At 52.4% G+C, this 12,118-nt stretch overlaps 2 protein-coding genes across 2 annotated transcripts in view; both read left to right on the top strand.

Moving 5' to 3' along the window:
* FAM189A1 (family with sequence similarity 189, member A1) overlaps window positions 1-12,118 on the top strand; it is a 30,336-nt gene that overhangs the window by 15,718 nt on the left and 2,500 nt on the right. Inside the window, exons 3-8 of the mRNA XM_005871100.1 lie at window positions 4,447-4,557; window positions 8,061-8,195; window positions 8,876-8,983; window positions 9,689-9,849; window positions 10,596-10,731; window positions 11,435-11,510. Of these exons, the coding sequence (XP_005871162.1) occupies window positions 4,447-4,557; window positions 8,061-8,195; window positions 8,876-8,983; window positions 9,689-9,849; window positions 10,596-10,731; window positions 11,435-11,510 (727 nt within the window). The remainder of the gene's footprint in view (window positions 1-4,446; window positions 4,558-8,060; window positions 8,196-8,875; window positions 8,984-9,688; window positions 9,850-10,595; window positions 10,732-11,434; window positions 11,511-12,118) is intronic.
* NDNL2 (necdin-like 2, SMC5-SMC6 complex component) lies at window positions 3-1,245 on the top strand (the record flags this gene model as incomplete). Its single annotated transcript, XM_005871091.2, has 1 exon — window positions 3-1,245. A coding segment is annotated over one exon (816 nt), but the record flags the coding sequence as incomplete, so codon positions are not given.

Genomic DNA, 12,118 nt, shown 5'->3' with positions numbered 1-12,118 from the left:
TGGCCGTGGGGCCCCGGTCCCAGAAGCAGCTGGAGCTGAAGGTGGCCGAGCTGGTGCAGTTCCTGCTGATTAAGGACCAGAGGAAGATCCCCATCAAGCGGGCCGACATCGTGAAGCACGTCCTGGGCGACTACAGGGACATGTTCCCCGACCTCCTGCACCGCGCCGCCGAGCGCCTGCAGTACGTGTTCGGGTACCGGCTGGTGGAGCTGGAGCCCAAGAGCAACACCTACATCCTCATCAACAGCCTGGAGCCCGTGGAGGAGGACGCCGAGCTGCGGGGCGACCAGGGCACGCCCACCACCGGCCTGCTCATGATCGTCCTGGGGCTCATCTTCATGAAGGGCAACGCCGTCAAGGAGACGGAGGTCTGGGACTTCCTGCGCCGCCTGGGGGTCTATCCCACCAAGAAGCACCTGATCTTCGGCGACCCCAAGAAGCTCCTCACCGAGGACTTCGTGCGGCAGCGGTACCTGGAGTACCGGCGGATCCCGCACACGGACCCCGTGGACTATGAGTTGCAGTGGGGCCCGCGAACCCACCTGGAAACGAGCAAGATGAAAGTGCTGAAGTTTGTGGCCAAAGTCCATAACCAGGACCCCAAGGACTGGCCGGCCCAGTACTGCGAGGCCCTGGCGGAGGAGGAGGACCGGGCCCGACCTCAGGCCAGCGCCCCATCCCAGGCCAGCGCCCGATCTCAGACCAGCGCCCCTTCTCAGACCAGTGCCCGATCTCAGACCAGCACCCGACCTCCGAGCAGCGCCCCATCTCAGACCAGCGCCCGACCTCAGACCAGCGCCCCAGCCCCCTCCTCTTGAAGCCATAGGTTCCGGGGGACTCCTGGGGGCGAGGGTCGAAGGCGCAGGCCTGAGAGGGGTGTCAGTGGGGCAGGGGGCATATTTCTGTAAAGCTGAACTGTGTATAGCTTTAGGATGTGTTTGCAAACTTTTGTTCTTTTACTATTGTAAAGTATTTGGTTCCAAGTTTCCATTTATAAAAATATGAGTAGAGGATTTGTTTTGTTTTAGTATCTGTATTTTGTGTGTGTGTGTGTATATAAAAACTTGGCTAGCTTTATAAAACTAATTGGAAAACTTTGTACTGTGATTTGGAACAAAGAACACATCAGTAATTTGCTTTGGTGCCAAGTCAGTGTAAGTGGCTGTTATATGGCCTCCTAACTGCCCCAGTTTGTAAGGAAAAATAAAAGCCTTTATAAATTAAAAATAAAAATATAATTGCGTATATCCTCTTTTTTTGCCTCAGCACAGCTATTTTATGTTTTCTATGTATAAGAAAATTATATTTCCTCGACATAACTTTTTTACATTCATGATTATTATTTAGCTCTGTGGCTAACCATTTAGCTTTTTTCCTACCCTCATTATAATAAATACTATATCTTTGAAGCAGTTAAGCATTGTGCATTTTTTAAGTTGTGAGTCCTGAGAAATTTCGCGACTCAGAGCCAACATTTTTTAAACAGACAGTTTTTGCTGCATGTTACAGTACGTCGTGTTTTGTAGAAGTTGCTTTACTTCCAGGTGTGTGTGCAGATTGCATCACGATGTGAAATACATTTCTCTTACTGTGACAGGTCACAGAAGTGTTAATAAGCCCTTTAGTGATTAACTGCACCAACTTGGGAAGCAGACACCCTGGCTTCAGATTCAGGCTCCACCTGACCACATGCATGTCGGCAGGTCCCTAAGTTGCTTACAGACCTCTCCTCACCTGTCAACTGGGCTGCTGACTCCGGGAGTGTGTGGTAATGTGACCGTTAGGTGTGGAAGCGTATGTACAGTTCTTGGCACCATGCCTGGGGTTTTAGTTAGTACTTTGTTCCTTACATTTTTAAAAAACACGTTTTTTATTTCCTGTGGTCTGGAGCAGCTAAAACATTATTTCTAAGGTTTCCTTTCGTTATCTTGCTCGAAATCATTCCTAGAATTTGAGTCACTGGTTCAAAAGTTATGGCAATATTCTAGTCTGACTATGGTTTTATGAAAAAAGTATAATTCATGGTATACGGTGAGTATAGCCCATATAAAATAGTAAAAGCAGGAAAATTAGATGTTAAGATCTCCCCTGGCTATGAGATCATTGTAGGGTAGTGAAAAGGGTATAGGTTTTGAGGCTGCCAAACTGACTTTGAATTATGGCTCATGTTATGTCAGCATGGTGATTTGGGGTAGGTTTTAAACTCTCTGAGTCTCAATTTATCTGCAAAAAGGGGAAAATAGTAACTATAATTATAGGGTTTTTTCCCCCCTAATCCTCACCTGAGGATATTTTTCCATTGATTTTTAGAGAGAGTGAAAGGGTGAGAAACAGAGAAACATCGATGTGAGAGACATGGATTGGTTCACACACGTCCCGACCAGGGCCAGGGATCGAGCCTGCAACCGAAGTACATGCCCTTCACTGGCATCGAACCCGGGACCCTTCAGTCCACAGGCTGACGCTCTATCCACTGAGCCACACTGGCCAGGGCCATAGTTTCTTTTATGGATTAAATGAACCTGAAGAAAAGCTCGTGGTCTCCACTCTCCCGCCACAGCTTCTGCAAAATGCTGCTTACAGAGGCTCAGCCAGTAGCTTTCCGGGGGTGAATAAGAATTGTTTTGGGGGAAGAAACTGCAAATTAATCATGAAATGAGGTAAATAGTTTAAAAAGTGAACTGGATCAACACTCACCTGGAAATAGCTACAGGAGTCTGGTGGGCCTGTGGTGGGCATGGAGGAATGGGCTAGGCTCCTGGGTTTTCCTTCCGTTGAATGGAATTTGCATTTATTTCATCAGTGGAATACACTTGGCCCTCAGACATTCCTCCTGGTTTGCATTTTATTGCCGGCGAAGCATCCTGCTGACTGGCCCGTGCCTTCCCCTCCCGTGTGTTCTCATCCTGCAGTTCATCCTGTCGGCGAAAATGATCCTGACCCAGGGCCGTTACCAGTTCTATCTGAGGCACATGTCGTCCCCCCCCCCCCCACACACACACACTTTTCTCATAGAGATGCTAACCATTTACCAGCAGCGAATTACTAGGTGATTTCGATTTTAGAACAGAAGGCAGTGCAGACCAGATCTTTTCTTCTCGCCCTTCCCAGAGGTGTCGGCGTGTGCGGGTCTCATGCTGTTGCAGGGTTCAGTGCGTTAATGTGCACGGACACGAGCGTTATGCGCAAGTGTTCTGTGAGCTTTTCCACCTTAAAGCTTGGTCGTAGACTGTAGCCTTGTGCTACTCGCTGTTTTACACGACATTGGTTTTGAGATTTTGCCAATTAGATCTGATTCGTCCATTTTATTTGTTCTTCCATGGGGGGAATAAGTTTATCCATTCCCTAATGGTTAGGCTATTTCCAGCTTTTAGCTACTTGCAGGCAGTACACACAGTGCTTCCTTGGGCACGTGTGTGAGAGCTTGTGTATGGCTACACTACCGACATGTTAGAGCTCCTTTTCCCCGTCCTCTCCCCTGCGTCCGTCCCAGCCAGATGTGCATGTCACTGTACCTGGGGGACGTCCCGATATGGAATCGTCACTCTGTTCACAGTGTATGGATCCCCTCCCATGTGCGTAGCACACGGCCTACCATTTCCTAGATCTAAAAGCGAATTCTCTTTTTTAATTGAAAAATGAGAACAAAGTTGTTTTGATGCACTCACCATATATATATAATCACTTAAAATCGACTTGCCAAATTGATTTTTAAAAAGTCAGAAGAGAAAAATCAATGCAGCAAATTATAAAATGTAATAAATATAATCATTACTGAAGAGATTCATTCTGAAACAGCACTCATTGGGATCCCTAGGAATATTCCGGTGAGGATTTAAAAAATAACAATAAATAAAAGAAAGGTCTACTAAGAAATAAACTTCTTTCATTTGATTTTCTTTAGTGATCAGTTGTTATTTTTAAGGCTCTAGAAAACTATTTTGAGACTATTGTTTAGTATTTTCAAGTTTAGCCTCAAATACTTTATTTTTTTAAAGTATATTTTATTGATTTTTTACAGAGAGGAAGGGAGAGGGATAGAGAGTTAGAAACATCGATGAGAGAGAGACATTGATCAGCTGCCTCCTGCACACCTCCTACTGGGAATGTGCCCGCAACCAAGGCACATGCCCCAGACCGGAATCGAACCTGGGACCCTTCAGTCCGCAGGCCGACGCTCTGTCCACTGAGCCACACCGGTCAGGGCTCTTAAATACTGGAGCATATATTTCCAATAAAGTCACGGTCCGGACAGTGGCTTTTCAGAGCGTACCTTTTCTACGTGATGTAAGGGAAGCTGCGTTTGCAATTCTGAGAAACAAGACGTTTCCTTTGAAACATGCCAGGCGTGTAATGATGGGAGCGACTGAAAGCATTTTTGCAGCCAAGTCACCTTTGCTCCGAGCCTCTGTGGTGAGTAATGGGCTTCGCGCTGGTCTCTTGCAGGTCACCTTTTTCATGCTGCTCTCCGCCGTGTGCGTGATGCTGAACCTGGCCGGCTCCATCCTCTCCTGCCAGAACGCTCAGCTCGTCAGCGCCCTGGGAGCCTGCCAGCTGGTGAGCACTGAACCGGCGCCTGCCCGCGAGGCGTGGCTGCACGGGCGTCACCTTAAAAGCAACCGTGTCCCCTCCTCGCGTTCCTTCTGATAGTTCATGGTTGTCTAAGGAATTGAATTTCAGTTGGTACGTTTCTCAAAATTCTCCCGGACGAACGCGTGCACCGCTTTGTAAATCCGTTACTAATAGAATATTCCTACGGATCGCAGCGAGTGCTGTTGCAGAATGAATCTCTTTAGTAACGATCATATTTTAGCATTTGTTGCATTGATTTTTCTCTCCTGAATTTTTAAAAATCAATTTGGTAAATCGATTTTAAGTGACTATATATATATACCCATATGGTGAGTGCATCAAAACCACTTTGTTCCCATTTTTCAATTAAAAAAGAGAATTAGCTTTTAGATTTAGGAAATGGTAGGCCGTGTGCTACGCACGTGGGAGGGATCAGTAAGTTGTTGGTTGCATAGAGTGATGACTCCATATCGTGGTTTAGTTCCAGGGACAGTGATCCATGCATGTGGCTGGGGCAGAAATGGAAGTATGTCCAGTCACACTGAGTAAGTGTGTGGTTGAACTTCTGATATAACCTTGGCGGCTGGGTATGGGTGCATTCGCATTGGTTTCTTTTTTAAATACATTTTTATTTATGTCAGAGAGGAAGGGAGAGGGAGAGGGAGAGGGGGAGAGAGATATATATCACTGATGAGAGAGAATCATTGATTGGCTGCCTCCTGCACGCTCTCCACTGGGGATCGAGCCTGCAGGCTGACGCTCTACCCACTGAGCAATACCGGCCAGGGCGTCCACAGCGTTTGTATCCACGTGTCTACTGAGGGCACCAGGCTCTTTCCAGATTTTGGTCATTGTAACTGCGCTGCTATGAACATATGGTGCATATATTCTCTCATGTTAGTGTTTCTGATTTTTTAGGATATATTCCTAGAAGTGGGGTCACTGGGTCAAATGGCAGTTCCATATTTAACTTTTTGAAACTGCACACCACTGTTTTCCACAGCGGCTGCCCCAGGCTGCGTTCCCACCAGCAGTGCGAGGGCTCCCTTTCCTCCACGTCCTCGCCAGCACTTGCCGTGTGTTGATTTGTTGACGGCAGCCACCCTGACAGGTGTGAGGCGATCCCTCCTTGTCGTTTCAGTTTGCATCTCTCTGATGATCAGCGACTTCAAGCATTTTTTCGTGTGTCTCTTGGCCGTCTGCGTGTTTGCTTTGGAGAAGTGTCTAGTTAGGGCTTTGCCCATTTTTTAAATTGGATTGTTTGTCTTCCTCTTGTTAAGTTGTATGAGTCCTTTATATATTCTGGAAATTAACCTCTTATCATTGGCAAATTTGTTCTCCCATACAGTGGGATCCCTTTTCATTTTTAAAAGAAAGAATTTCCTATTTTCATGATCTTGAGGTTATTTTCATCTACTGTATGTATCCTTATGTGGAAATACAATGCTGTATTTTAAAATGTATTTTAAATGTTGTCATGTCCAAAGTATTCTGTAAATGGAAGATCACACAGTACGTAACCCTTTGGAATCGGCTTTGTTCCTTCAGTGTAATCCATGGAGCTTCATCCGAGTTGTGTCCACCAGCCTGTCCCTGTCCACGGTGGGTGGTGTCCCACGGTCGGTGTCCAGGACAGTTGTGTGCTGTCTCCCTGCGGAGGCCACCTGGGCTCACGCAGTTGTTGGTTTTCACGAGGAAGGCGGTGTGGAGGGGGCCTCCTCCTTTCCGAGGGCTGTGGGGTTTCCCTGAGGCTGTGCTGCATGCAGTGCCAGCGCTCCATTCTCAAAATGAACGCGTCCGGTAACCAAGCCAACGCCAATTATGTAGCCATGGCGCTCAGAAGAGCCCACAGTAGCCAGGGCAACCCTGATTGAGCTTCGTCCTGATGAGTCAGAAATTACGAGAGGACGCGCCTAAGGCTGCAGGTTCGGAAAAGTCGGGCTTGACAGATGCAGAAAAACGTGGCTGAAAGTCCGCAGCCCCCTTGGGGCGCGTCTGTCATTGTCTTGTCTCCTTCCCAGCTCCCGTGATTGCCAAAAGGTGTAGCTTTTAAAAAAATATATGTTTTTGGCCTGGCCACATGGCTCAGTGGTTGAGCGTTGACCTATGAACCTGGAGGTCATGGTTTGATTCCTGGTGGGGGCATGTGCCCGGGTAGCAAGCTCGATCCTCAGTGTGTGTGTGGTGGGGGCAGCCGATCAGTGATTCCCTCTCATCATTGATGTTTCTGTCTCTCCCTCTCCCTTCCTCTCTGAGATCAAGAAAAAGATATATATTAAAAAAACAAAAAACCCCGCCCTGGCTGGTGTGGCTTCGTGTGCTGGGCTTTATCTCAGGCACCAGAAGGCTGCTGGTTTGGTTCCTGGCCAGGGCACATGCCCGGGTTGCAGGTTGGATCCCCTGTCAGAGTGGCTGCCGTCATTTGGCTGCACAGGGGGCAGCCAATTCATGTTCGAGTCTCTCACATTGATGTTTCTCTGTCTCCCTTCCTCTCTCTCTAAAAATCAATGAAAATATTTAAAAAAATAACACCAACAACTAACCACATTTGCACTTTGAATGTTGACCCCCTTAACCTCATCTGTGCACCCCGACCCCAGGACCCCGCAGCTCAGGGCGGTTCTGTGGCTTGTCCCAGGTCACCCCGTGAGCGATGGTCGCCCCGTAAGTGAGTGGGTCCGATTCTGTCCCTCATGCTTTGGTTTCTATGTGTCTCGGCCGGTTCATTGCCCCTGAGGTTCGCAGGCGGCCCGCAGGGGCACCCCCTCTTTCTGTGGTATCAGCCTCCCCACTCCTGGACACGGACAGGCTGTACCTGAGGGGCAGACCAGCCGCTCAGTGCTCCACAGTCCGGAGACATCACAGCGACCCCATCTGCAGAGCTCTGCTGCCTCCGGCGACCCGACCCCCAGGGCCACTCGGCAGTAAGCCCGTCAGCCCGCAGGCAGGATGTCGGGGACTGAGAGCTCACCAGGAGCCTCTGGGGACTCTTAGAACCAGTCACCCATTCAGGGAAACGCTGAGGATGCACGTAAGTCCGTGTCTGTCCCAGGGTCACTGGAGGGTTATTGACGAGACAAACTGCCTCGCAGCCAAGCCCAGGCTCCCTCCCTCCTCCCCGAGGGGGCTGTGCTGCCGTGACATTGACCAGTTCTCCCCAGGCCCAGGCAGGACCACGTGCAAGCATTCCTTCCCGGTTGTTAAAACGTCTTTGCGTGGGTGCAGGCCACTTTAAAATAAGTATTTGTGATTTCAGAGAGAAAGGGAGCGGAAGAGAGAAAAACATCCATTTGAAGCAACTCCTCCTGGGGTTCTCCATGGCTTTTGCCAACAAAACAAAATAATCGTTTTGGGCTTCATGACTGAGACTAAACCGGGATGCTTTGAACCGAGGCGTTGACACGTGTGTGTGCGTGTGTATGCGTGTGCGTGTGCTGTGCGCCCGCCAGGCCGGCCGGTGCTCATGGCGGCTGTGCCTGTCCCTCTAGATTAAGTTTGACAGCGTGGAGGTGTGCATCTGCTGTGAGACGCAGCACCGGGCGGCCGGCTGCAGCAACCTCGGGGAGACGCTGAAGCTGAACCCGCTGCGCGAGGACTGCAACGCCGTGCGGCTGACCCTCAAGGTGACGCCCCAGGGAGCCTGCCCTGCGTCCCGTCCGTGCACATGGGGTTCGGGCAGTTCCCTCCGTGCGTGCCTCTCCGTGCGCGTCGCCCCGAGGTCAGGGAGCTGCAAGAGGGACTCTCTCGGGACTTATTTCCAAGGGTCACAGATTCCACTGGAAGGTGCCACCTTCTTCTCGGGCCCCTTTGTCCCTTTCCCTTTCCTGCCTCGGGCGGATGTGAAGGGTGGGAGTGGAGGGAAAGTCTTGACGAATTTCGGACTCCTGCTTCCTAATGTGTTTGCTGCCCGCCGTCAGGGAACAGGTGGCTGCTGACTTTCCCTTTTTAAAAAAATAAATATATTTTTATTGATTTCAGAGAAGAAGGGAGAGGGAGAGAGAGAAACATCAATGATGAGAGAGAACCATGGATCGGCTGCCTCCTGCACGCCCCACACTGGGGATCCAGCCCCTAACCCGGGCCTGTGCCCTGACTGGGAATCGAACCAGCAACTTCTTGGTTCATAGATTGACGCTCAGCACTGAGCCACACCAGCCGGGCAAGGCCAGTGTTGATTATGAAAATAAAACATCACAGGAGAAAGCGTCCGTGAGGTGGAGGCGGTTGGCAGGCTGGTCCTGGGGTTGAAGGCGTGCGCAGGGCCTGCCCGGGGAGCTGACCTTCTCCACGTCTCTCCTCGCAGGACCTGCTCTTCAGCGTGTGCGCCCTCAACGTGCTCTCTACCATCGTGTGCGCCCTGGCCACCGCCATGTGCTGCATGCAGATGGTCTCCACCGACATCCTGCACCTGGTGAGTGGCCCCAGCCCCTCCTCCGGCCGGTGGGGACCGACGGACTGGGAGAGTGGACATTCTCCTGGTTCCGAGGTGGATGCTCAGCCACTGGGCCACGCCGGCCGGGCTCTGGCCAGATGCTTTGTAAAGCAGGGCCCTTCAGGAAGGGCTGTGTAACCAGGGCCCGTGGCCTGGTCTCCGTGCTAGTGAGGGGTCAGGGGGAGACACACGCCACTCCTGGCACCAGCACCAGCAGGGTCACCAGCATCTTCACCGCCCAGGTCACCAGGCCTGGCCCAGCGCCACTGTGCCCAGCTCTCCTGGGACCCACAGGGACCTTCATGAGGCCTGGGGTCAACAGAAGTGCGTCTGGGTGGCAGGCGCTGCGTCTCTATCAGACAGACCAGGACTGGTGGGCATCTGATGAGTGAAAAGCTGGTTACAGTCCTGCTGGTGTGGTCCAGTGGTCAGAGCATCGGCCACACACCAGAGGGTGGTGGGTGTGTGGGAGGCAACCAATAGATGTGGCTCGCCTTCTCCCTCCCTTCCTCGCTCTAAAAATCAATTTTAAAATCTAAAAATAAATATAGTCGAATGTGTGTTTAGCCGGCAAGGCCCAACAGTTGAAATGACCTAAGTCCCAAACTGAAGCTCATGTGCAGTTAGGTCGGCTGGACACGGGCCACACGAGGCGTCCCAGTCACGGTGCACCTCTGCTTCCAGTTCCTTCCACACAGGGCGCATTCCGCCAGCCCCGCCTGCCTGACCCCGCACGGCACCGTCCTCCACCAGACGCTGGACTTCGAGGAGTTCGTCCCCCCTCTGCCGCCGCCCCCCTACTACCCTCCCGAGTACAGCTGCACGCCCCCCGCCGAGGCCCACAGGTGCGTGTGTCCGCGGTGCCTCGGGGACGGGTTGACGCCAGGGGAGATGGGGAAGGATCGGGCAGATGCACGTGGCAGAGGCCGTGCCATCTTCAATAGAGAAGCTGTGGAGGAGGCGGGGGGAGCGCAGGCCACGAGAGCCGGTTGGTCAGAGAACAGAGCGTGAGCAGCGGAGGGAAGTGACTCAGAGCGAGAAGTTTCTCTGGGTGTCTCTCCAGGACACAGAACCAAACCCAGGAAACCCAGAGCCGCTGCCGATGGGAGCCCTTGATAGAACATGTGATTGCTGATTAAAGAGATTAAAGATGGAGTCAGCTGGGGAGCATTTTCATTTTAATTTTTAAAATACTTTTTCAGAGAGAGAGGAAAAGAGAGGGAGAGATAGGAACATCAATGATGTAGAGAATCATGGATCGGCTGCCTCCCGCACGCCCCCTACTGGGGATCGAGCCTGCAACCCAGACACGTGCCCTGACGGGGAATCTGAACCGTGACCTCCTGGTTCATAGGTCAACGCTCAACCACTGAGCCACGCTGGCCCGGCTTTAATTTTAATTTTAATGGACAGAGCCATTGACTTTATTGAAAATGGTGTTATCTTTCCAGAAAACAAAAGCTAAAACTGCGGAGCGAATTAGGCTTTTACTTCACAAACACGATGAGTATCCGACCAGGGGAGCTGACAAGCGCTATGTCAGCCTTTGGGGCTCCTCCCCGGGGGTGACAGGCGATGTTTGCCTCCTCAGGGGCCTCCGCCTGGACTTGGCTCCCGCTCCATTCGGCACCTTGTACGACGCGGCCATCAACAGCCCCGGCCTGCTCTACCCCACGGAGCTGCCCCCGCCCTACGAGGCCGTGGTGGGCCCGGCCCCGCCCAGCCAGGTGAGACCGGCCCGGGAAACGGCTCCCTGCACGCGGGTCTGCTGCCCACACGGGTCTCTGTCTGAGCCTTTCACGAGCCGGTGGGATGCGGGTGTCACCAGCCGTGGTGGGGAGCAGGCAGCAGGCCAGAGGGCAGAACCTGGGACCCACCCAGTATTTGTGCCTCTTCCCCCGGCCCCTCAGGTGTGTCTGAGCCTAACAAATACATTTTTCTCCCCCACTTCCACGGCCTGTGTGTGTGTGTGTGTGTGTGTGTGTGTATATATTTCAGAGAGAGGAAGGGAGAGGGAGAGGGAGATGGAAACATCAATGATGAGAGAGAAGCATTGATCGGCTGCCTTCTGCACACTCCACACTGGGGATTGAGTCCGCAACCCGGGCGTGTGCCCTGATGGGAATAGAACCCTGGACCCTTCAGTCCACAGGCTGATGCTCTATCCACTGAGCTGCACTGGCCAGGGCGCCTTTATGTATTTTTAAGAATATTTTTGTATTGATCTCAGAGAGGAAGGGAGAAGGAGAAAGAGACAGAAACATCAAAAGTCACAGAGAAACGGCCTTGAGTTTGGCCGGGGCGTCCTCCACCTCACGCCCCCGGACTTTCGGGGGGAACGTTAGTGCCCGTCTCCCAGCATTTCCTACGAGACGGTGGGTTCTGAGTCGCCCTCCTGACCGGCCCCTCGCTGCCTGTTTCTGGCTGTAGGTCCCGAGCACAGACCAGCAGGGGGCCCAGACCAGCTCCCGGGACCCGGACGCCTCTGCCGGCTTCTGCGCACAAGGTAACCTCACCTGTCGGATTGGAGATAAGATGTTTATCCTTTTTTTTTTTTTTAAATTTTTTTTTTCCTTTTTATTGATTATATTAGGGTGACACTGGTTAACAAAAGTATACAGATTTGGGGTGCACTGCCCGCCCACCTGTGGCCCCACATGCTGGCTGTGGTCTGAACGCCTCGGGCCTCGGGGGCCCTGGGTCCAAGGCCGCCCTGGGAGCCCTACCCGGGCCACAGTGACACGGGGTCTGATGTTCGGTCCCGAAGGGAGGTGGACAGTCTGAGGCCCCGGCTGTGGCACCTGCAGGCCCACTGCTCTGCTCTGCTCTGCTCTGCCGGGACGGGGGGTGGGAAGTCTGGGGTGATGAGAGCCACCAGGTCGGCCAGCCAGGCCCCAGCACAGCCTCCGGGCCGAAGTGCCAAGCACCAGGCTTTGACTGTGAGCCTGTGGGCTCCACCCGGGCCTGGCCCGGGCTGTGCACTCCCCCTGCCAGCGTCCGCCTGGGATCTTGTTGCTCAGATTCGGACTCTGTCCTCCCCTCCCGGGGCCTGCCCGCAGCACCGGCCGGGTGCTGATTCCAGCCGAGGGGACAGAGGGGCCTCTGCCTGCGGAC

The sequence above is a fragment of the Myotis brandtii genome, unplaced genomic scaffold (assembly GCF_000412655.1).
Source record: "Myotis brandtii unplaced genomic scaffold, ASM41265v1 scaffold329, whole genome shotgun sequence".
NCBI lineage: Eukaryota > Metazoa > Chordata > Mammalia > Chiroptera > Vespertilionidae > Myotis > Myotis brandtii.
Note: the sequence above shows the minus strand (reverse complement) of the source record. Positions and strands in the feature narration are given on the sequence as shown.